General features: G+C 44.2%; 1 protein-coding gene across 10 annotated transcripts in view; it reads left to right on the forward strand.

The window, feature by feature from the left end:
- The window catches only part of NHSL1 (NHS like 1), a 409,363-nt gene extending 390,497 nt beyond the window's left edge, over window positions 1-18,866 (forward strand). For 7 of the 10 annotated variants that reach the window (XM_069234321.1, XM_069234320.1, XM_069234323.1 and 4 more), the window contains 4 exons: window positions 3,033-3,164; window positions 5,212-8,565; window positions 9,084-9,210; window positions 16,611-18,866. In XM_069234321.1, coding sequence (XP_069090422.1) covers window positions 3,033-3,164; window positions 5,212-8,565; window positions 9,084-9,210; window positions 16,611-17,331 — 4,334 coding nt within the window. In that variant the 3' untranslated portion in view covers window positions 17,332-18,866. The remainder of the gene's footprint in view (window positions 1-3,032; window positions 3,165-5,211; window positions 8,566-9,083; window positions 9,211-16,610) is intronic. The other 3 variants (XM_069234325.1, XM_069234327.1, XM_069234322.1) reach the window with 2 other exon arrangements.
- Window positions 18,867-25,728: the final 6,862 nt, after the last annotated feature.

Below are 25,728 nucleotides of genomic sequence, written 5' to 3' on the forward strand. Positions count from 1 at the left end.
CGCTTGGCAGAAGTCGAGCGCTTTGCATAATATCGACCATTTTACACAGTTAATTGCATCTTTTCAGGTTACTTACATGGTTTATGTGGCATGAAAAGTCCGGTTAGGAGTTCACAACGCTGTTAGCTCTAACACGAGAAAACGTGAGACCCGTTGCATCGCAAATGCTTGTTTTATTTGGACATGTAAGCATGGATAAACATGTTGATATCTTGAAGATATCAAAAAAGCACCAGAGCACTTGCAGGCTATTATTTATATGCCCTTTTGAATATTAATACATCTATTGTGATTCTAGTTATCCTTCAGATATATTGTCTGTGGATTTGTGCTCTTATACTTAATGCCACTCAGTGTTAAATGCTTTGAACCACTTGAAACATGTGTAATAACTACAGAGTGGTAGTAGCATGACTTTGCTGTTTCCATCACAAGCTTTTGTGACTTTCCACAGAATAACACTACCACTCCACTGAAACTTCCCCACTAGATTTTTTGAGGGGGCAGGGGGATATATCAATGTAAATACGTCTGGGGTGCCCTCTACAGGATTTTCAAAGTTCACAGTACACTTCCTCCTGCTGTTCCATGATGCTGCTCCGTCAGAGATGCAAGTCAGGTGTGTGTCCAGTTACAGGCAAGGCACTCCTCGCGCCAGATGTCCATTCTGGCAGTCTCTTTTGAATACCAGGGCTGTCTAAAGTCGGAGCACAACAAACTCTATATCCTGTGTTCCTCATTAAATAGAATAGTAGCGAATGCTTAACAGTGTCCATGCTGACTTGGGATATAAAGCTGTGATCTGAAATAGGTAAAATGTTGGACAGTGCTTACAACATTCTCCATTCTCACCTGCATGCAGCTAGAGCCACTTCTGATCTCTCTCGCACAATTGTCGTTCACGATTCATTGGCTGACAGTGAATGTGGAACAGCTTGCTGATGCTGGGCAAGCACCGGCCTTAGCATGTAGAAAGCCCACGAATGAAGGATCTGCAAATTGTTCAGTGGCCAAAGGCCTGTGTTCAGTTTAGCTGTAATGATCTTTCAGACTTGCCGATTGCTTATTTTCATTTTATTTCTAGCACACTGTCTCCCCACGGCTCTTTCTGTCCCAGCCCTGTCCTTCACCACTAGAAACACCTGTAATGGCATCGGATTGACATGTATTTTGTCCTAGCACCATACTTTGGGTGGTCCTTGGTTTACAGCTCTTATTGCAGCAGCATACCTGATCGATAGAGTGCAGAGAACATCTCCCCAGTGCTTGATGTTTGTTATCGTTAGTGTCCAGGGCAGCAAGGTAGACATTACTGTTTACAGATGATGGTAAAGCTAAGAGATGATAGTCCATATGAAATGCCATACATTTGTAGTCGTAGAAGTGACAGCTAACCCCCCCAATAGCAGTGCCTCACAAGCAGGGTGTGGTACCAGCAGGAACTGTAAGATGGAGGAAAAGAGGGATCGAATGTCTTGAGCAGGACATCGGTGTCCGTATGGTCCTTGCTTATTGACCAGTGATTCCAAGCCTTGTGATAAGGCAACAAGAGGATTATCCACCAGAAAAAAAAAGGTTACTGTTGTATTAGTCAATAATGGGACCTCATCTGGTGTACTTAGTCTTCATCTGGTGGTCACGAGTGAAGGCTGGTTAAGCCCGGTGAGCTTATTGCGGCCGAATTGTGGCAGAAAAGGTTGTTGCAGGGTTTTCAGGGAAGGCCAAGGAGTACCTGAAGGAGAGCAGTGAAAGGACTGTAATGGCAGGCATCATGCGGACTGACAGACGTGCAAAAGATGTAGGTGAACAGAGGCGGATGGGGTAGAACTAGCAGACAAGATAACTAGAGTAGGTGGTGACTGTCCTCTGTCAGTGATGATATATTTTCCCCATGCAAGTTGAGGGAGTACTACCAGAGGGACAACACGAGCACATTGTGGTATGCCTGTGCCAAATTAGGGTGTGCTCCACGAGATGCTGTCTTCAAGTGTACAACCCATTACATATGGCATGCAGAAGTCTCAGAATAAAAAAATGCACGTTTATTGTATATTACCCAGCATACCCATGCCAGGTTATTTCTGGTCAGGATGAAAGAAATTCCTGTAAAGATATGTTCTTTGACAGAATGATTCTGCAGTTGGGACACGTAGCCTGTCCCAAGGTGAGGTTGACATTGAAAAAGCCATCTTTTGAGACATCCCCTGAGTTGGTCAGAAGCAGTGAGGACGAGCAAGCATGTGAAAGGCAGAATGTCCCAAAATACTTTGTTTTGTGAAAAGCTATTCATCAAATGTCTCCACAGCTGCATTCATTTGATTCTCTTGAGACCTTGCTCAGTGGGTTTTTACCTACTGTAGCTTGACTGTTTGGAGCTCTTCTAGTTTGTTATCTGGGTGCATAGCCTTTGGGATATTTAGATTGGACTACCACTTAATTTTTGACAGAGGAGTGTTCCCAGACTAAAGATATTGTGTAGGTTTTGCCAGTTATCAGGTTGCACAGGGAGTTACCCCTTACATGACAATTTAACTTGGTTGGGATGCTGCAAGTCTTAAGAAGCTATAAACCTGTGACAGCCTGTTCCACCATGTGTTGCTCTGGCTGCAGATCTAAAGCTGTCTGCTGACCATCAAAACGGTCATTTACTAAGCCTGGACTTTGGGGCGTTCTCCATTGCCAAAAACACATTTCTGTCCCTCTCACATCGCCATAGTGGTTTAATTTGATTGCCCGTCCCTTTTTTGGAGCAGAAGTAGCTCTGGGTTCAAAGTTATAAGGTGGGTTTTGGTAAGCTTGCCTTGCGCTTGCTTACCCACGCCAACCTAATTCTCAAGCTCGCATTATCAATTCCCCAAGGCCTTGTTGGGACAGTGTGTTGTATTAGTTTCTGCCACCCCACTGTTGGGCTAAACTAACATCATTCCTTAATGCCTGTTTGCTGTCTTGTTGTTGGTCCGGAGGTAGGTGGTGCATGATGTTAGTCTGCTGGGAAGTAACGTTGCTTTGCTTGTTCCACTACTCTACACTAGGGGAGAATTTCGACCGCCAAGCGAGCATTCGGCGGTCTCTTGTTTACACAGACACTGTGGTGAGACGGCCGAAGAAAGTCAAAAGGAGAAAGACCATTACTGGCGTCCCCGACAACATACAAAAGGAGCTAGGTACGGCTCAGCAGCACTGTACTTCACCACTAACTCTCTCCTGGTCACCACTACCAAACTAACACACTTACGCCCACTTGGGTTCATGAACTGTGCACCGCGTGATCCTTTAGGATTTCCAGACAACTGCTCAGCATTAATGGTGCTTCCTGTCCTTCCCGTTGATATTCCTCAGGAGATGGTGTTCAAAAAGGAAGTGAGCTGTAGCTTGACAACATTACATTACCTGTTCAAACAGAGGAAGCAAGGCTGAATTTAAAATTCCTTTTTTATATTAATATTTTCCTAGTAAAACCTTGATCATGCTGTATCTAGACCCACCAGAATAACAGAATTCAAGCTATGGTTATTCTTGCTAAAGGGTGTCTTTAATTTGGCCATGCTTTGGAAGTTTGTCCACACTTAAGGTTCCCAGTTCTTATCCAGGCAGAGCCTTTGGGTCTGTCCCCCTTGAGTTGAATAAGGTCCTGGGTGTCTGTCACCATTTTAGAGGGGCTTCTCATCCATGTTCCTGGGTCCCAGGGATGTAGTGCGAGGTGTTAGTGGCAGTCAGGAGTATGATGGGGGAGGTAGTCACCAGAGTGGAGGGTACTATAGCAGTCCTTGTGAGAGGGCACTGTATGAGATGAAGTGGCGGGGGGGCAGCATTGGTGAAATATTTATAATCGTCAGGAAATGTCGCTGTCCAGCTGCATTGGGATCCACGCTTTACTGTAGATGTGAAATAGGATCTTGGTACATAGTTCAGAGCCTCTGGATCCGTGGTCTCTGGCCCTCTGAAAATGATATTTTCAGTCGCTGTTATCTTATTTTAATGCAGTGGCGAACACATGGAGATTGTATATATTTTTTAAACGTTTTCAACTGTCAGGGCTAAATCAGAGGCCCTGACAGTGGACACTCAGGCTTGGCTTCCCAGGACAGCAGCTAGAGTTATTTGTGTTAACGTTTTAGCGCATTTGTAGTTTGATGGAGAGGGAAACGGTTTTGGAGCCACATAAATCATAATTATTCCCATTTTTGCAACTCCCACATCAAAGCATCAGTGAATACAGGGCGTCTGCTTTTATCAGCACAAATAGCAAAGGGCCATGATACAAAAGGTAATAGCAAGAACTTACTAAAACAAAAAACTGAGGATAAGGATGTCCATTTATGATATCTTCAAGTATTGCCTACATTTGGAACTAGATCCTGGGTGTCAAGCATTGGTTTCGATGGACGGGACCCAGCTATATTTTCAACATATCCAGAAGAGATACATTTACCTCCACTGAATATAAATGGAATCGATTTACAGTTTCACTAACCTGGAAATATGGTTTGGATCCATCCTTCATGTTCCACTGTTGGACACCCCTGATGTAGACTGTTTCTACTATTTATTTATTTTTGTTTCGTTGTCACCTTTTCCCATTGTCATTTCATTTCATTGGCTCTTAAAGTTGTGACTGGGATCCCACCTACTTTTGCCATTGCTTGCTATTTTTTTAATTTAGGCAGCTTTTTGTGCAATTTTAATCCATCAGGTATGCCCCCTTCGTTCTTGCAGACAATTATAACCTGCACACCAGCAGTTTTTCAACATCACACAAACTGGTGGAACCTTAAAGAAATTGATACACCAACATCCGACTCACTTCATGCCAATTTTGTGTAATGTTGAAGCATCAGCTTCCTATATTCGTCATAAAATAATAAAACAGAGCAAGTCCGTTTACACAGTGATAGAGGTTAGTTCATCTTTACGATTTGCAGTTTAGTAAGAAAGATAGCAAAGAGTTGCTGGGTGGGATGGAGGTTAAAATGGGCATGCATTTAGGGGTCTTAGGTCTGGGCGAGTGTGGAAGATCGGGGTGGAGGGCACTGAGGTCCGCGTGCGCGAGTCTAGTCCGCCTCTTGTGGTAGGATTGTTGGGGACTTATGAAATTCTCGCCAGGGACCTGGAGCTTGAAGCAGTGGGTTGTATGGCTTCAGTCTGGACTGGGGCACACTTGTTTCTGCTGTTGTACTATTTCAATAATTTATGTTTTATATTCACCCGCAGCAGCTGGCATCGGACAGAACAACTTCAGAGGACACTCGCTGTATATTCCGGATCACTATGCTACACTTGGGAAGCTAGAAACGTGCCGATCCTCTTCACAGCGACTGGGAACTCGGGACACCAGCTGCCAGACCGATGAAGTGAAGGTAGTACCGCCATCAGTGAGAAGAATCCGAGCACAGAAAGGGCAAGGCATCGCAGCTCAGATGTCCCACATGTCAAGTTCATCCGGGAACATGTCCACCGTGAGCGACTCCGCCGGTGTCCTGCTTGCTCCACGCTTCAATGGGGAGATGCACTTCCATAGCCTGCCCAGGCCAGGCGCACGGGTATCCCTTCAATCATTGGACCACAAGCCGAGTCCGCTGTACCTATCAGAAGGCTCGGCCCAAACCATGCCTTGCCAGATAAGCAAACTGCAGGTGGATGACAGCGTGGTCCATATGAGAAACAGCCCCCGGAACGGGACGCTTCCAAGGCCCAAGTCACAGGAGGTTAGAAGCGGAGACAAAGAACTGTCCAACCCAGCATGTGTGGTTTCACCCCATGCAGCCTATTCCATGAGCGTCATCCCAAATGCCACCTTATCCGCCACGTCTGAGGTGATTGTTCTTCACACCTCCATGAGCATGGGGCAGCTGGACAACAAGCTTACCTCGGCCTCCTCCTACACACGGACAGCACCTGGAAAGCATCCAGGTGCTGACACTATTAAGGGAGCAGAGGATCATCATTCTTCCAGCGGCAACTGGAGCGAGAGCAGCTCAAACCATCACTCCCAAGCCTCTGATACTGCTCCTTCCAATGTTTTTCTCAGGCCATCCCTAATTGGTTCTTCTGCGTCTCTCAGTGCTGCAGGGAGCGCCATCAATAGATCTCAAAGCATGACCTACAGCGGTAGAAACAATCTGAGTTTTCCGACTAACTCCCTTGACAGCGATGATCGGAGTGAATCAAGTTACTCAGAAGGCAGAGGGTTAAAAACCAGCATCAGCAGCACAGAGAACTGGGTGTATGAACCCCGGGTTAATGGTGGCTTTCCCTCACAGAAAATGTCCACAGGGACCCCCGGAAACTCTACGCCAGTGAGCAACATGAGTATCAGCAGCTACGAGGGGGCTTCGGTGAGAGCAGACTCCAGTTCCTTGTGTTCACTTGACCCTGATGGCTACTACACCACCATGCATGTTGACTCTGGCCTGAGGTCGCAGAAACAATGCAGAAGCAACAGTTTTGAGAACACACAGAATGGTCAAGGCAAGGTTTGCGATGTGAAAGGCAAGCAAAATAATGATGAGCAGTCGAGCTACAGTGACCGATCGCTCACGCGCAGCATTTCTTTGAAGAAGTCAAAGAAACCACCCCTTCCGCCTTCCAGAACAGACTCTCTCAGGAGAGCCCCAAAGAAGAAGACACAGTCCAACGGGCAGGTGCTGAACGAAACTCTAATTGCTACCTTACAACAGTCGCTGCAGTTGAACCTCAAGTACAAAAACAGCAGTTCTCCATCTCAGAGCCCATGCAGCGATTATGAAGACCCCTGGATAGTGCGTTCTCGAAGCCAGAGCACAGTCAGTGCGAGCAGCAGTGGGCTCTCGACCACGGCACCGAATATGTACTCCATCTGTCCCGTCACACCATCACAAAGTGAGTCGAGTAGCAGCAAGTCGGAGCATGCAGACCCTTGGGGTTATTATATCAACTATACTGGAAATCAGGAGGAGCAGACAATGACTCCTGCCTCATGCCCCATCAACTCTACTGTGTCACTTAACAACTGCAGAAGTGGCCAGTTCTCTTACGAGTCGGGGGTTTCTGTACCACAAGTGTCCAGGATGCCGGCCAACCCAAAGAATGCCTCACCAGAGAAGTCCCACAGAGTGACGTCACCCTCCAGTGGTTACTCCAGCCAGTCCAATACACCCACAGCCCTTACACCTGTGCCTCTATTTCTGAAAAACATGTCTCCAGGAAATGGGAAGGTCAAACTAAAGCCAAAAGTGCCTGAAAGAAAATCTTCCTTGGTTTCAACTGTTTCTATTTCTTCATCTTCTACCTCTCTTTCCTCAAATACATCCGACTCCCTCCAGCCTAATGGGAAGAGTGCCACTTGTGCCGTGAACACCACGTCTCCCCTGCCACATACCCCTGATCCCCCTCCTCCACCATCACCCCTCAAAGAGGTGCTGGATCTCGCCCATCCACCATCATCTCCCAGTTTTCCGCCTCCCCCACCAGAGACCATGGCCTATAATTCCGCACACGATGAACTGCATGGGTTTCTTCACACCCATGCAACAGGTTCTAATTCCTTGGCAGTCCCAAGCATGGGGCAGTCTACTCTGTCTCCGACCCCTGCATTTAAGCCTCCCATAGCACCACCCCTACACCCCAAACTCATTAAAGATGCCATGAAACAGCCAAATAATTTTAAACAATCTCTCAAGGAAATGTCCTCTGGAAGTTCACCAAAATGTGCAACAAAAAATCAGGATACTTCTCAGCCACCTGTGCCCCTGGTTACCACTCAGGCGTTGCAGAAAGTACAGTTGAGGTCAGTTAAGAAAAGTCCAGCCCCCGAGCTAGACCACTTGGAAGAACTGGCATCCGAGCCAGCAGGCCAGGAGAAGTTGACAGCTGCGTTAAAGTCCTCTTGGCAACCCTCTGCTTCCGAAGAGCACAAGGTCACAGTCGGTGATTCCGAGACTGAAAGTGCTGCTGTCATTCATTTACATCTTCCACGCCCCCATCCAGGTCAATATCACAAGGTCAGCGATCTTGAAAGTTCTACATGGGTAGATTTTCCAGAACAGCATGTTGCTGCTGCCTTTTCGGCAATGCATATATGTGAGTCTGATGAAAAGGAAAACCTAGCAGAACGTTCAGGCTCTTCAGAAAAGACTCCGAGCCCTGATCAATCACCCAGCAAGAAGCCGCCGCCTATCTCCAAGAAGCCCAAGCTGTTCCTCATCGTTCCTCCTCCGCAGCTAGATTTGGCAGCCAGCAAAGAAACAGAAGTCCATGAAAATGTGCGAAGCCTGCCCAGCGTGGATAAATCAGACTCCGTTAGTGCACATTGGGGGGTGGTGGAAGATGGGCTTACAGCTGATCACGGCTCCGATGAGACTGGCTCCAACGGTGTAATTCCCAATGCAGGAGCGGCTGATCCTACCTCCTGGGACATGGGGGATGCCAAGGTCTCGATGAGTCCTTCTGCTTCCCAACCAGAGCAGGACGCGCAAGGGCAAGACAAGGAGGAGGAGCTGACCTTATCGGATGATGGCAGTTCTTCAGATGGCATCGTCGACAGCAGCACCACTGCAGATGAACATCTACAGACAGAAGATGAGCACGGTAAATTTGCAATGCTTTCCTTGGCTCACAAAATATATTGAACGAAAGCAGGAATCCACTTGTGATTTCTGATGCATGTATCGTGTCGGCATGCACTTCACATACATGTTCTGTGTCGATGGCCCGTTTTACAAACGCGACACGTACATCTTGTCAGGTCAAGCATTACTAGACAGTGTTTGTGTTCCTTCTTGTATGCTAGCACACACGACAAAATGCTCAAACGTTTCATGCCTGCATCTTAAGCGGATGCCTTTTTTAAAAAAAATAAGACTTTGTTTTTACTAAACAACTGCAAACTCTAAAAACGAGGGATGGGTTTTATTGTAGTGTGTAAGACCCTCTTTAACTTTTGGTACCCATTGCCCACTTTGGTCTACTACAAAACTCTGGTTTCTGCTGCCCGCGTGTGACTTTGGTACAACAGAGTGAGAAGTAAGTTTGGGGATGGATGTTCACTCGCAGACTTCAGTAAGAACTGTTGTATTTTTTGTTTTTTTGTTTTTTGCCACGTGCAGCTGAGGTGTTTGAATCCGAGGACAAGACACCGACACTTTCATACAGCACTTTTCGCGAAGGGATGGATGATGCGATGACTCCCAGCAGACCCCGGACCACCGAGGACCTGTTTGCAGCTATCCACAGGTACCCCTGGGTTTTATTTCTTTTCTGCCTTATTTATCACGACGTTCTTAGTTTATATGGCTCTGGAAGATTTTTAGAAAAGGGGGTTCCTGCGTTTGAAGAACCAGCTTCACAAAATGTGACCGTTCTGCACTACGGTCTGGGAGAAATTAGCTTGCATGGTGTGTAAATGAGGTGAAGCAGAATAATGAATATCATGCTTCATGAAGTAGGTTGAATTTGTGAACTGTATATTAGGTCATAAAAATCCACTACATTTTGAAACACTTTTTAATTATCAGTGATACAAGTATTTGAGTTAGAGATAAGACTCAACTAAAGTTAAAAGGGGAAAGGGGGTTACGTTAAAGTTTAGGGTTTTGTTCAATGTTATTATTGTGATGTGGCTTTTGGTGAAGTATCTATGATTCTGATATTTGGTTCAGTTGTTACTTTATAATTGTCAGTGCGGTGTAAGATTTGTTTTTCGTTGTTATGGCTTCGCCATAGTAACTTCTAGATGGTTGGTGGTCTGTCCCCTCTTTTGGACAGTGGTGGGCGACACACAGTTTCGATGCTCGTTGGCACTCGGCCGTTTAAGTTTGTGTTCAGTGGCTCCTGCTACACCGATGGCAGAGGCGCATAAACCCACTAGCACAGCGTTTCCCAAACTGTGAGGTCAAGAGCTGATTTTTGGGGGGTCTAGCAAGACCGACCAATGAATAAAGATGCCTTTAAATTCTGTGTTTAACTTGCCACACTTGCAGGGAACTCAGACAATGTCAGGCTGTCTTCTGACAATTGTTGCTTTATTCATTTAAAATGAGAATTGGTGTTTACATTTCTTTCTCTGACTGCAAAGTGAGAGTTTTTAAAGTGATATGCGACAATGTAGGATGTTGTTTTCTGCAGTACACAACAGAATGGAAATACCTGTAAATGAACTTATGCAGTTAGGAAGCAAAAATGAGGCACTTTTTAGTAATTCTAAAGTGTGCTGGAAACATAGATTTAAACAGGATCAAAACAAAGCAAGACACTTACTTGCTGATGCACAAATAATAAATATTCACAGGAACCAGATTTGCACACATTATCATTTGTGTGCAATATAGTTTCATCAGTAAAATTACGTCAGTACAAATGTAGTGCCCACTTCAATTGAAGAAGTGTCTGCAAATGACAACGCGCAAGCACACGATCTTTTCGTTACGTTCAGAAATCGCCCCTCCTCTTGTCCATTGAAGGTAGGTAGGTGCCTCACAAAAGTTTGTTCTAAAAAGTGGGTCACAGTTGTGAAACGTTTGGGAACCACTGTACTAGTTGCTCAGTTTTAGGTAAGCGTTGTAGGGTAGAACATAAGCTTTCTGAAAATAATCATCATCATTGATTTATGCTCGGGTTTTGTGCGCTTTTTTAGTAAAATGGGAAGTTGAGAGCGATTAATAGTCATTTGCTACAAAAGGGTGTCCGGATGTGGCCGTGTCACCGGGACATCGATTTTCGAGTCCTGAGGTTCTCTCCAAATAATTCAGGTGCGTTTTTCAAATTAGTTAAGATGAAGAGCTGCTCTAAGACTACAACTCTGAGAGGATTGTGGTGTTGATTGGGACCCTATGACTAGGAAAATGGTCATCCGAAACGAGCTGGTAAATGGAAAGGGTCAACTAGTGAGGAAATGTAATATTTAAATTGTGTGCCGCTTGCGCCACCTTGTGGTTAAAAAAATGACTTGCGACAATTTGCTTACAGCAGTTAATGGTTCTTTAGTCCCTCGCCACTGAAATGTGTGCATTTTCTGTCCCCTTTATGTCAAGCAACCTGCTCTGTGCTAAATTAGTTGGATCCAAAAAACCCTTCAAGGTTTATACTGTAAGTTCATTTTTGGTTATTCAAAAGTCATTTATGTAGTGCACCGTCACAAGCCCAATAGTGTATCCTTCCACATCCATTATCCTCCCACTGTTAAGTTATTTTCATCACATCCCAGAGACGTAAAATGCATTCGTACGTATGCATCCCATCACACCAGTGGAGAGCTTGCAATGCTTAGTAGCAGGGCCCCGCTACTAGATGTTGCACTTTTATAGAGAGTCATATCTGTGCAACTAAATGCCAGTAAAACGTATTGGGAAAGCAAACGCCCTCTAGTATTTTACAATAATATTTACCAGTTAGGAACTCCAGAATCCAGGTGTTCTACTTCTAAACCAGACTGTTATACTCATGGTGTCAGGTCTGTTGAAGCTTGCAGTCTGCCGCACAGGCTCTGGTGGGGGGTGCGAGCACAAAGTACGCATGTGCACTTTCACGGCAATATTTGCATTCTCCCTGCTTAATTAATGAACGGGAAGACTCCCCATAACTGTCAGCACCAGGCATGAGTAAGAACAGTAAATTATTACTTGACTCACGAGGCAGGCATGTTTTGTCTTCTCTGTTCCTAGACGGATCGTGAAAGGCTCAATAGCCGCTGCATTCAGTTATGCATGCCTGTCGAGCCTCCCCCGGTAAGCCACAGGGTGGAAGGCCCGAAATATAGAGCAGAAACAGAAGGCTCAAAGCCCTTGACCACAAACGTATTCAAGGCGGGTTCGAACGACTAAACATTCGTCAGTGGTTGGACAGTCAGTGAGTGCAGTTGGTGATTTGGTTGTAGGTGAAGAAGTCCAGCCCCTTATGTCCCCCCGAGAGAAAGAGACCAACTTGCAGGATTCGGGGGTGGAGGGACTTGAGGGTAGGTAGGCCAGGGATCATTCATCTAAAATGCATTCCGCTCTAGCTTGACTCACCTGGTGACGAGGCTGAAAGTTTCCTCTATAAGCTGTTCATCAAAGCTCCTTGAAGGTGGTACCATACAGTCAGCGTGGTCATACTTCCTTCCTCACAGGGGCAAACACTTGTCAATTCTTCTTTTGGAAATCTATGTGCAGTGGGACTTTCTATAATATGTCCCCTTTTCCTTATTTTTTGTTTATTCTATTTTTCGTTGCTACTTTCAGATCTGGCAGTCTATACCATAACACCCTTGGTGCAAGCCATGCACTTTGTGGCCCAAGTAATTTACAACAACAGACCTGCACACTTTCTAGTTGCCCTGTTTGGAAGCAGCCCTCCACGTGTACTGCTGTCATGGCACTATCATAGGGCCTTGGCATCCGTGGAGTAACAGGCTACAGCACCTTCTTCCCGAGTTCTTTGTCCCCGAGACCAGTCTAGGTTTCTCACAAAGTCTTAGTGGGGGATCGTTTATTTAAAGAACGTAACCCAATTCATCATGGCTGCTTTATGATCTGCCTATTCTTGCTACGTGGCTCTATACTATTTACCTTAATCTGTAATAGCAGCTCATTGGCGTTCCGTTTCTGCTGTCCTTAGCCATTTGGTTCTGTATTCCAGTGCCTCCTTTTAAGTATAGATACAGAAAAGCTGTGGTCACTGGTTTGGCAAATTCACACATTCATAGCCCACTAAATAGCATATCTCGGTCAATGACTGGCTCACAAACAAATTAATATCCAGTTGCCCTTTACATGAGATTAAACAAAACACTATCTATAATACAGGAAAATAGTTTTATTTCTTTCAGAAGCAGGGTTTGCATGCATGCTTCACTCCAATCCTACCTTGTACACATCCTTTCAGCCACCTCCGTAAAGTGCTTGTGAGTGCATGCTGCGCCTCTTCCTTCCGCCTTGGTTACTGCTTGCAAGTTCACTACTGATCTTTCCAGTGCAGTTGTTGTTAGCCTAATTTTAAAGCCTCGATCAGCAACTTCAGTCCATCAGTTTCAAACTAGATGCCTATTCTGCCCGTCTTACCCAGCCCAGTGTTTATAATCAAGATGAGACTATAGCGTGAACGTGGTCAGTTCAATAGGTATCCACACAGAAGCTTCTCATGCCTTGATGCTGTGCTCATTCAGGTGGTTTTTACATATATTTCCAAGAGCATTCTGCTGTTACCCATGTTACTGCCTGGACAGACAGCGTGGCTTCTCCAGGGTACAGAGGGGCAGACAAAATTGTGAGGAAGAAAGAGCAGACACTGTTGTTAATAAGTTTGTTCTCCCATGCACGGTGATCAACGGAGAATGCTAGCATGCAGGTGTGTTCTTGTCAGTTCTGCGTGTTGTTGGCGGTAGGGAAAAACGTTCCGCCTTTGCCACCGCTGTCTCACCGGACAAGAAAGCTGCAGATAATGACATTATGAGCAAACCGCTTTAACAAAATGTGTCCCTCACATTAGATAAGCCAGTTCCAATGCCACCCTCCGAGGCTGCTACCTCCAAATATGGAAAAGTGAAACCTAGGTGTCAGCCCTCCTCCCAAAAAGCATATGTGGGGAGATTCACACATCCCAGCACCATATTGTTTTTGAAGTCTTCCTGCAACCATGTTGATGGGTTAGAAATGGGCATGGACCTGGAAGCCTTCATAAGGATTCCAGCGAGGTTCTACACCTCCTATCTGACCAGCCAGATATACGGGTTAATTGTGTGTCCATTCTGTGATGGCAGAGCTTTTTTGTTGACAAGATTTCTGTTTGTGATTAGTACCATGTAGCATCCAGCATAAGGTGCCTTCCCAATATAAATAGTAACGGTTTCTGTATTTAGTGGCTTCCCAGTGGTAAAAGGAGGAAATATCAAAAGTCACCCAAAGGGCTTTTTCATCTTAGGAGCAGCAGCCAACTTGAAGTAGATAGGGTGTTTTCCCCCTGAACAGGGGAAAAAAGACAAAAAGGTATTCCTTGCTGGTGGGGGGTGTAGATCTGGTGCAGGTCCTACTGGGAAGGGAATACATCAGCAGGACTCTTTGATCATGTCAGCTTTAGGCTAGGGATCAGTCCCATCTCCTCCCAATCATCACATACACTTTCCCATGATTTCTCTCAAGAGCTTAAAGCTCTTGGAATTAAGGCACCATCGGTCACAAGCCAGACAATAAAGGATCTGGGCTTTTAGTGCCACTTTGTTGTGGAAAAGAGGAGGGATTATTTTGGATCTGTAACTTTTCAAGCTGTTCACTAGGAATACTTAAAAACGTTGACTTTGCCCCAGAAATGATTAGCTTTTCCAACCAGATATAGCCAATTGGCCATTAAACTGAAAGATGCTCTCTTTCACTTCATCTGGTTTACTGCAAGTGAAGTCCATTATCAACGCAAACTCCTCCCATTTGGGCTCAGCTTTGTTCCTTGAATTTTCTTTATTGTACTGGTGGAAGAGCCAGTGTTCCCTTTGTATTCGGCCTTTCACATCTTATAGGATGTGTAATAGGACATTTTCTATCCCCCCCAACGGCACTTTAAGCATATATCGTGTTTCAGTAAATGTGCCACAGGATTCTCCCATCTCATTTCAGAAATTGACCGTCGATAGGACTCTGGTGGGAATATCAGTATGGAAGACATTCCTCGACCATCCAAAGTAACACCTTCCTTCATCTGATATCTTGTGCCATTGACAGGGCCCTGTGATTACAGAGTGGCATTGAATTGATGGCCTCTTGGTTACCAGTGATACCAAGTGCTCCCCTAATGATGTATGTTACTCAGCGATACCTGGTACAACAAGTGGACCCACCATCATTACAGACTGATTTATCAGATGTAGTAAAACTGTAGTTGCAGGGGTGGTTTTCTAGGGGAAATCTGAGCAAACGTGTTATCTTTCTGTTCCAAGCTTTCATGACCCATCACCGCCAGCCCTTTTAACTAAGGGTTTAACACCGTCATAGTGCACAACATGTAACATCAGGAGGTGTCGTTCTTATCCTTTAGTTGACAGCTTTTTTGTTTTGTCCTCAAAAGATGTTCGTGCATTTAGGATGGAGCTGGCATTGGTGTCCTCCCACTGACACGTTTCATTGGTTCTGAGATGTCACTTGTGTAACTCCGCTACCTTTCTTGAAGTATAATGCTCTAGGTGAGCTCTTGATAGAGCACATCATTTTGTTGAGGCATGCTCAAACCATGTTGTATATAAATGTGTCCTTAACCACTATATCTGCCCGAAGTGAACTACTAAGTGTTGGGAATGTTACCATTGGTTCAAAGGGAATACAACTTTTATCCTTAATCTTCATACCTCCACACCACCCAGGCACCTATGATTGCTACGTATTTTTGATTTGACATGAGCCAAGATCAAGGACTGGTAGCTTTGGATGCCATGAACATGTGGTGTTTAGAGATGGAGGAAATTGGGTGCCACTGGGCCATCCCATGCACCCAGTCTTAAAGATTTGCTTTTATGATAAAACATCATCTGCTGTTGAAAAATGCTAAGATCACCCCTGTGCTGAGAACTAACACCACATTAGTCTGAAGACGAGGGGACAGAAGAGCATGAGTCTGACTTCACGTTGAGTAGTACTGGAAAATACTCGAATGTCTGGCGAAATTGCTAATTCCAAGGGATAATTCCCAGTAGATTTCCACTAAATATAGTGTCTTATCCAGATATCTATGGATTCTCTCTTTCCACCCAACACATCTTCAGGCTTTAGGAGTGCAGGAGTCCCTGCAGGGAGTAGATTTGAATGCAGAGAGCCTACACCTGGAAGCAGAGGCAAACTTTACCGGTATGTGCAACAACATCCAATATACAAGAGGAAGGGTGCGAATTGAACAGTTGTAAAGCTTAAATGTTGAGCAGGTACATACCAGCACAGGTCAACATACAGGCCTTCTTACGTGTTATATTTGTGTGCCGAGCACCAATGTGTAATTTGTTTGTGTTAGGTGATAGTGTCACTTAGTTATTTGGAAAAAGAAAACCTTTGCCAGTCAGATTGTGTATACGCCAATGGAAATGGTGGCCTTTGCCTTTGTCATTTATAGTGTTAGCAAAGATAGAGGAGGTACCCAAGTCTCTACAGTTGCTTGATGCTGTATGTGTTGGTGCTATTTCTTTAGTTTTGTGTACAGATATGATAAGTGCTTTCTTGTAAAAATGTCAGCAAATGACGATCTGGGTCTGTCACGTGCTATGAATAAAGTAACAATGACAGGCAAACATAGCAGCCACTGTTGAAAGAGACCCTCTTACTATTGACTGGTTCCTCTTTCAGAGATCACTTCTTTATTAATTTTGTATTGATTAATTTTCTCTCAAATACTTCTCCATAAGAAGGAGGTACACATCAAGTGGACTGAAATTGCAGCACCATACTCGGTATTGCTTTTGGAAAATGATACTTTTTTGCTATGTTACAATAAAGCTCTCTTTAGCCAGTCCTAAAAATCGGTCAGTGTATTTTGCAAAAGTTTCTGATATGTTGCTCATGTATGAGGAGTCATAGTCACTCAGGAAGAATGTCTATCTGGCTTACTTGACTGTCCTACTTGTCTAGTATGCAGGCTGTTCCCATGCCATTATTAACAAAACTTACATTTTACATTTTCTTCCTGCTTAGATCCAAAAGGAAAGTTCTTGGGCGCAAAGATTCTGACGATGATCGCTCCAGAAACCATTCTCCATCTCCCCCGGTCACACCCACAGGTGCCGGTCCAAATATGACCTTCAAACAGATGGGATCCATCCAAAGAAGTCTCCGTAAGACCGCCACCAGCAGTGACAACTTCAAAGCTTTGCTGCTGAAAAAAGGGAGCAGGAATGAGTACAGTTCTCGCATGTCAGCAGCAGAGATGCTAAAAAACACTGACCCAAGATTTCAGCGCTCCCGTTCAGAGAGTTCGCCGGATCTTCCTGAAAGCCCAACATTTGGCTCCCCAAGCAAAAACAAGAGGGCTCAGGAGGAATGGGCTAAAAACGAGGGCCTAATGCCAAGGAGCATGTCCCTTTCCAGTACCCGGTACGGCCGGTCCCGAACACCGCCTCTGGCCGCCAGCAGCAAGTACAACATGCGCAGCAGAATTCAGAGCAGCCCTATGACTGTCATTTGTGAGGGCGATGGAGAGGCCGCTGATGCTGTGGATGGTGGATCCCTACGGACCCTGCAGAATAAGGAGGAGACGTTGCTTGGGGGGTTGTGCCGCACAGACATGGATAGCAATGACTCTTTTGATGCTGACGAGGCGCATGTTGGTACGCCAGTTAGCAGAGACCTAATGGCAGCAATGATGATGGGGGATACTTCAGAGACCTGTCCTAGCCAATCAGCAGAGGAAAGTTAAAAAGGGAACTGGTGTGTTTTGGTTTTGCCTTGAAGTGGCAAGTAGGAAGGAATATTCAGTCAATCCAGGAAAAACGTAAGGAACTCTCAGGTTGCACAGCCCATTGCTGTCGGCACTGCCATTGACTTTAGCTGTGCAAGTTGATCAGGAGGAATGCGTTTTCAGACCACTTCAGTAGTCCTAGGCAGGACCTGCTGTAAATGGGGTGACTGCCAAGAAATTCTTTCATAGCTTGCAGCAAGATTATCTCGCAGGTACTGCAATTACCACCTGGGTTTTTTCAGAGATTGCAGAGTGTAGTTAAAGTGGGAAATAAGTCGGAAAATGTGGCTGATTCTGCTGTGACACAGGATGGTAGAGCGTACTTCTCCAGGTACATGTACGAAGCTTGGAGCACTCCTCAAACACAGCCCAGGGTGAAAGGAATCCTAGATTGCTAGAATTAGCAGCAGTTGTGTATGTGCTAGACCTGCAAGCTTGCGCGTGCTGGGGAAAGGTGATGTTGCTTCGGCACATGTAATGCAACACACATGAACAGTGGCACACCTTTTGTGATGGTACTATTCTCAAGAAGCTCACTGGGTTTTAGAAGTCGGAGCTAGAATGGGGGCGGGGTAACCCTACAGCACTATTTGCAGCTGCTGGGCAGCATGACACAGTGACTCAGCTTATTTCTAAATCTGTCTCAGTCTTAAGGGCTTATGCTTCTCCAAATAAAATGGCTCACTGGATTTGAACCAGACATTCTGAAGGAATATTCAAATAATGCAAGTGAAATCTGTAAACAGAATGCAGTGGATACAAGAAAAAGGGAACGAGAGGAGCAATATGCTGCCAGAAGATCGGATTTATGTTTTCTAAAGTTTGTAAGAAACTTAAAAAAAATAATCTAAGATCTTGCACTACAGAGCATTTGGCAGAGTCTTTCACCTTTTAGGAGAACATTTAGCCAGAGGTTTGTTGATTCTGTTAAATAATGTAATATCAGCACTGCAATCCTTTGGTTACCAAAGATTCTTGTTTGGGTATTTCCTTTGAAATTGCTATTGGTATTTCTTTAAAAGGACTTAAAGTAACTAATACAGGAGGTTGCTTTGCTTTTGTATATTTTTTACTCTCTTTGGACACCAAATGTTTTAAGAAGTTTCACCTGTATGCAATTTACAGTTTATACATTTGATGAAATTTGTGTGTGGGGGAGACTTGCTTTGTTTTACAAAACCTTGTTTAATTGAACCGTTTGTACGTTTTGATACTGTTTTGTAAATAATGGAGCTTGCAAAAGTTCATTTTGACCTCCCCACTTTGGAATTTGATGAAAAAGGGATAGGCCATTTTAGGTTAATAACTTTTTAGATTATTTATTTTAGTATTTTAGTGACTTAAGCTTGTGACTCTCTTCCCGGTCCCCTCCATGATAGTACTGTATAATTTCAGGGGCCTTCACTTAACTCCTTGATGTCCGTAAGGGGTGTTTACAATATGCTGTGACTCAGTGCTCTAATTAAAGCAAGGCTACCATTGCCACCTGGTCATTTGTCTCTAAGGTCTGTTAAGCATCTTTGTATACTTTTAAATCCATACTCATTCACAGTAAGCAACGAGGAGGTCCAAGACACCAGGTTTCCTCCAGGTTAGTTTTCTTTTTCTTTGTGTTATATGTATGTGTGTGTGTGCGTGTGTGTATGTATGTATATGTATGTATATATCATAATAATGTTCAATGGCATGTGTAGCTGCAGATACACATGCTATGCATATCGATTCCGACATCTAGTGTTGGGCTCGGAGTGCTACAAGTTTTTTTTCTTCAAAGAAGTCTTTTAGAGTCACGGGATCGAGTGACTCCTCCTCTCGGTTCCATTGCGCATGGTCATCGACTCCATTGTTAGATTGTTTTCTTTCCGCCGTCGGGTTAGGACGTGTTTTCTCTCGCTCCGACATTTTAATTCGGAAAACTTTTAAAAAACTTTATTTTTGTTGGTATTGTATCGATCGTGTTATTCATCCACCATCGAAACAGCAGTACTGTCGGAAAAAAACTTTGTTCGCGCTTCAGGGCAAGTGCGACCAACTCAGGCCTATTCGGGCCGACCGCGTGGAGAGCCTCATGGATCGGACTCCATTCCGATTCTTCCCTCGGTGCCATGCTAAGTACCCATACACAGACCAACATCTGGTTTGCAACCTCTGCCTTTCTCCAGACCATCGGGGGGAAAACTGCGAGGCCTGTCGATCGTGCCGATCGAAAAAAAACTCTTGAAGACCGAAGAGCAAGAAGGCTAGAAATGGCGTCGAAGAGCGGAGAACATTTCGACGTTACAGAAGAGGAACAAATGCAAACCGCATTCCCTATCTGAGACAGAGTCGGAGCAGGAATCAGAGGAAGACAGACCCATTACAGCCGGCCAGCATGTGAGTACATCTGCCCCTGCACCCCAGCACAAGAAACAATGAAAAGCCTTGGGTACAACACTGCCGGAAGGCCATGGTTTGGCCCGTAAAAAGACTGGCGGTGACCGACCCTGGGGTTCGGCATTGAAAAAGGCCGTGCCTCCGACGACTTCAGAGTCGACAAAGACTGTTAAAAGATCAATTTCAGACTCCAGCACAAAACCACAATTATCTGAGTCGAAAATTTGAAAAACTTGTTTGGAGCCGAGATCTTCCTCATCATTTTCGATGCCGAAAAAACACCAAACTTCGGAACCGAAAAAGGCAGGTTATATAGAGAAACAAGAACTTTCCAAAAGACTGCGAGAGAGACATAAAACCTCTGAGGAAGAGACAGAAATTGAACCAATCCTTCAAATTATGGATGAGAGACAGTCTAGGATACACATCCATAAAGAAACAGGGAGAATCGTCACAGCACCTCCTTTAAAAACAAAGAGAAAGCTGACATTTCAGGAGGAATTGGACACTGCACAGCCCCCATCTAAAGTGGCAAAACAAAAAGAGAAGCCAGCACCTCCTCAGTCTTCTCCTCCTTATTCTCCGCACCTGCCTACCTCTCCTCACACAAGTCCTACACCAATGCATTGTCCAACGCATTCTTTTGACTCACAACAAGACACTGTTGATCCATGGGACCATTACGACCCTGATCCCATCCCAAGCAATGACCCAGACACCTACCCCTCTAAACCAGCTCCACCTGATACCACCAGATACTACAGTATTTAATCAGGTTATACAGGTTATAGCCAGGGCTGCAGCCTATCATGGGGTTACAGTGCACACAGAACCACTAGAGGAAGACTTTTTGTTTAATATATTATCCTCAACCCATTCTAGGTACCAATGCCTCTCATTGCTACCAGGCATGGTAAAGCACGCAGACCAAATTTTTAATGAGCCTGTGAAAGCAAGAATAATAACGCCTAGAATAGAGAAAAAGTATAAACCTGCACCTTCTAACCCTGATTATATCACCCATCGGGTGCCACCTGATTCAGTAGTGGTTAGTGCTGCAAGAAAAAGGGCAAATAGCCAGTCCTCAGGAGATGCACCCCCTCCCGAAAAGGAGAGCAGAAAATGTGATGCTGCAGGAAAGAGAGTTGCGCCCCAAGCAGCAAACCAATGGAGGAGAGCTAATTCCCAGGCACTACTAGCTTGTTACGATAGAGGCCGCTGGGATGAGATGCAGGATATCATACAGCATCTCCCAAAAGAGCACCAGAAGAGGGCACAAAAACTAGTAGAGGAAACACAAGCTATTTGTAGCAACTAAATAAGGTCTGCCCTTGATACAGCTGCAAGGAGTGTGAACACAGCAGTTATTATTCATAGACATGTATGGCTGCGCTCCTTTAGTTTTAAACCAGAAATACAACAGGCTATGTTAAACATGCCATTTGATAAGAAACATCTTTTTGGGCCAGAGGTAGACACAACAATAGAAAAACTATGAAAAGACTCTGACACAGCTAAGACAATGGGTGGACTCTATTCTACACCATATAGAGGGTCATTTCGTAAGCCTCAGTTTCGAGGAGGTTTCAGACCACAACCATCAGAGGCATCAACTTCCCAAGCAAAACCAACTTATCAAACCCAGTACCAGCGAGGTAGTTTTAGAGGCACATATAGAGGACAATACTCTAGAAATAGAGGTAAATTCCAAACCTCTAAACAGCCTGCAACACAATCAAAACAGTGACCTCCCTCACTCCCTTCCACTCCACAAATCACCTGTGGGGGAAGACTACAGCAGTTCCACACACATTGGCAAAATATCACCAGAGACAACTGGGTGTTATCAATTATCCACAAAGGCTATTGTCTAGAACTGATAAACATTCCTCCAAATATTCCACAAAGGTATCACAAGTTAACCCCAGAACATAAAGTTCTGTTACAACAAGAGGTTCAATCTCTACTACTCAAACAAGCAATAGAGTTAGTTCCACAGTCTCAATTAGGAACAGGAGTTTATTCACTATACTTTCTAATCCCAAAGAAAGATGGCACCCTCAGGCCAATATTAGACCTCAGGCCACTAAATTTGTACATCCTATCAGAACATTTTCACATGGTTACCCTGCAAGATGTTATCCCACTGCTACGAAAAACAAGACTTTATGACAGCCTTAGACCTCAAGGATGCATATTTCCACATACCCACCCATCCATCCAGCTCACAGAACATACCTCAGATTTGTGATACAAGGAAAACACTACCAATTCAAAGTGTTACCTTTTAGCATAACAACAGCTCCAAGGGTTTTTACAAAGTGCTTATCAGTAGTAGCAGCCTACCTAAGAAGACAACATTCATGTCTTTCCATATCTAGACGATTGGCTAATAAAATCAAGCAATCGTACACAATGCCAAAATCATACATGTTACATGATAGAAAAACCTAGGGTGTGCAGTTTCTATAAACTACCAAAAGTCACACCTTCAATCAGCACAAGTACAACCGTATTTAGGTGCTATCCTAAATACTCAACTAGCTCTAGCGTATCTAAATACACAAAGGATACAAGCTTTTCAAAATCGAATTCCACCTATACAACCAAATCAACAATACACTGTAAGATTTGTCATGAAAATCCTAGGAATGATGGCATCTTGCATTGCAATAGTTCCACACGCAAGATTAAACATGAGGCCCTTACAACAGTGCCTTGCACAACAATGGCCACAGGCACACGGTCAACTTCAAGATCTAGTGTTGATAGACCGCCAGACACATATGTCCCTTCAGTGTTGGAATCGCAGCAATTTATAATCAAAGGGCAGTTGTTTCAAGACCCTGTGACTCAAACCATAATTACAACAGATGCATCAATGATTGGTTGGGGAGCTCACCTAAACAATCACAATATTCAAGGGCAATGGGATGTCAAACCAAAGCAGCTACACATAAACCATTTAGAGTTATTAGCCGTGTTTCCTTCCCTCAAAGCCTTTCAATCTCTTCTCAGGTAGAAGAATGTTCTTATAAAGACAGACAGCATGACAACCATGTATTATCTTAACAAACAGGGAGGAACACATTCATCTCAACTGTCCCTTCTGGCCCAAAAAATTTAGAAATGGGCAATTCACAATTAAATTCATCTATTAGCACAGTACATTCCAGGTATAGACAATCAGTTGGCAGATGTCCTCAGCAGAAATCACCAACTTACACATGAATGAGAGATTCATCCTCAAGTACTTCAAAAGTACTTTCAAAAGTGGGGAACACCAAACATAGATCTGTTCACAACAAGCAAAAACACAAAATGCCAAAACTTCGCATCCAGACACCAACATCCCCTATCCAAAGGCAATGCTCTATGGATCAATTGGTCAGGGATATTTGCTTATGCTTCCCCCCCCTCCCACTCCTTCCATTTCTGGTAAACCAGTTGCGTCAAACTTCACTCAACATGATAATCATAGCACCAACATGGGAACGTCAGCCATGGTACACAACACTATTAGATCTGTCTGTAGTACCGCACTCCAAACTCCTGTGAAGACCAGATCTGTTAACACAAAACAAAGTTCAAATCAGACATCCAGACTCCAAAGCTCTCAATCTAGCAATTTGGCTCCTGAAGTCATAGATTTAGATATTTAAAACTCCCATCAGAATGTATGGAAGTTATTAACCCCTTCGCTGCCAGGCCTTTTCCCCCTCCTGTGCCGAGCCTTTTTTTTGGCTATTTGGGGCAGTTCGCGCTTAGGCCCTAATAACTTTTTGTTCACGTAAGCTACCCGCGCCAAATTTGCTTCCTTTTTTTCCAACATCCTAGGGATTCTAGAGGTACCCAGACTTTGTGGGTTCCCCAGAAGGAGGCCAAGTAATTAGCCAAAATACAGTGAAAATTTCATTTTTTCAAAAAAATGGGGAAAAGGGCTGTAGAATAAGGCTTGTGTTTTTTCCCCTGAAAATGGCATCAACAAAGGGTTTGCGGTGCTAAAATCACCAGCTTCCCAGCTTTCAGTAACAGGCAGACTTGAATCAGAAAACCCAATTTTTCAAAACAATTTTGGCATTTTACTGGGACATACCCCATTTTTATGTTTTTTTTGTGCTTTCAGCCTCCTTCCAGTCAGTGACAGAAATGGGCATGAAACCAATGCTGGATCCCAGAAACCGCAACATTTCTGACAAGTAGACAAAATTCGGAATTCAGCAAGGGGTAATTTGTGTAGATCCTACAAGGGTTTCCTACAGAAAATGACTGAAAAAAAGAAATACTGAAATTGAGGTGAAAAAATCTGCAATTTTTCTCTACGTTTTACTCTGTAACTTTTTCATCCAATGTCAGAGTTTTGAAAGCAATATACCGTTACGTCTGCTGGACTCGTCTGGTTGCAGTGATATATAGGGCTTGTAGGTTCATCAAGAACTCTAGGTACCCAGAGCCATTAAATGACCTGCACCCTGCAGTGGGTTTTCATTCTATACCGGGTATACAGCAATTAATTTGCTGAAATATAAAGAGTAAAAAATAGCTATCAAGAAAACCTTGGTATTTCCAAAATGGGCACAAAATAAGGTGTTGAGGAGCAGTGGTTATTTGCATATCTCTGAATTCCGGGGTGCCCATACTAGCATGTGAATTACAGGGCATTTCTCAAATAGACGTCTTTTTTACACACTCTCTTATATTTGGAAGGATAAAATGTAGAGAAAGACAAGGGGCAATATCACTTGTTTTGCTATTCTATGTTCCCCCAAGTCTCCCGATAAAAATGATACCTCACTTGTGTGGGTAGGCCTAGCGCCCGCGACATGAAATGGCCCAAGGTGGACACATCCCATTTCTTTTTTTTTTTTTTTTTTTTTTTTTTTTACAGAAAACAGAGGTGTTTTTTGCAAAGTGCCTACCTGTAGATTTCGGCCCCTAGCTCTGCCGGCACCTAGGGAAACCTACCAAACCTGTGCATTTTTGAAAACTAGAGACGTAGGGGAATCCAAGATGGGGTGACTTGTGGGGCTCTGACCAGGTTCTGTTACCCAGAATCCTTTGCAAACCTCAAAATTTGGCTAAAAAAAACACATTTTCCTCACATTTCGGTGACCGAAAGTTCTGGAATCTGAGAGGAGCCACAGATTTCCTTCCACCCAGCATTCCCCCAAGTCTCTCGATAAAAATGGTACCTCACTTGTGTGGGTGGGCCTAGCGCCTACGAAAGGAAATGGGCCAAAACACAACGTGGACACATCAATTTTTTTCACAGAAAACAGAGGTGTTTTTTGCAAAGTGCCTACCTGTGGATTTTCGCCTCTAGCTCAACTACGGCTTTTTTAGGAAATATACCAATGGCTGAAATATGTAAAGCAGCTACATGGTCAACACCTCATACATTTACTAAACACCACTGTGTGGATATATTATCACAACAACAAGCCACAGTAGGACACACTGTTCTGAGAACATTATTTCAAACAACTTCAACTCCTACAGGCTAGCCACCGCTATTTTGGGAGGACAAACTGCTTTGTAGTCTATGCATAGCATGTGTATATGCAGCTACACATGCTATCGAATGGAAAATGTCACTTACCCAGTGTACATCTGTTTGTGGCATGTTGTGCTGCAGATTCACATGCACCCTCCCTCCTCCCCGGAAGCCTGTAGTCGTTTAAGTTATCACATTTGTACATATGTATATACATTTACATTTGCATGGACATCTCTTTTCCACTTATATACTTTATCACTCCTTCCTTTATCCTCTGCGGGAAAACAATCTAACAATGGAGTCGATGACATGCGCAATGGAATCAAGAGGAGTCACTTGATCCCGTGACTCTAAAAGACTTCTTTGAAGAAAAACAACTTGTAACACTCCGAGCCCAACACTAGATGTCGGAATCGATATGCATAGCATGTGAACAGATGTACACTGGGTAAGTGACATTTTCCGTAACGAAGCTGTAGAGCACA

Source organism: Pleurodeles waltl, chromosome 5 (genome assembly GCF_031143425.1).
Source record: "Pleurodeles waltl isolate 20211129_DDA chromosome 5, aPleWal1.hap1.20221129, whole genome shotgun sequence".
Lineage (NCBI taxonomy): Eukaryota > Metazoa > Chordata > Amphibia > Caudata > Salamandridae > Pleurodeles > Pleurodeles waltl.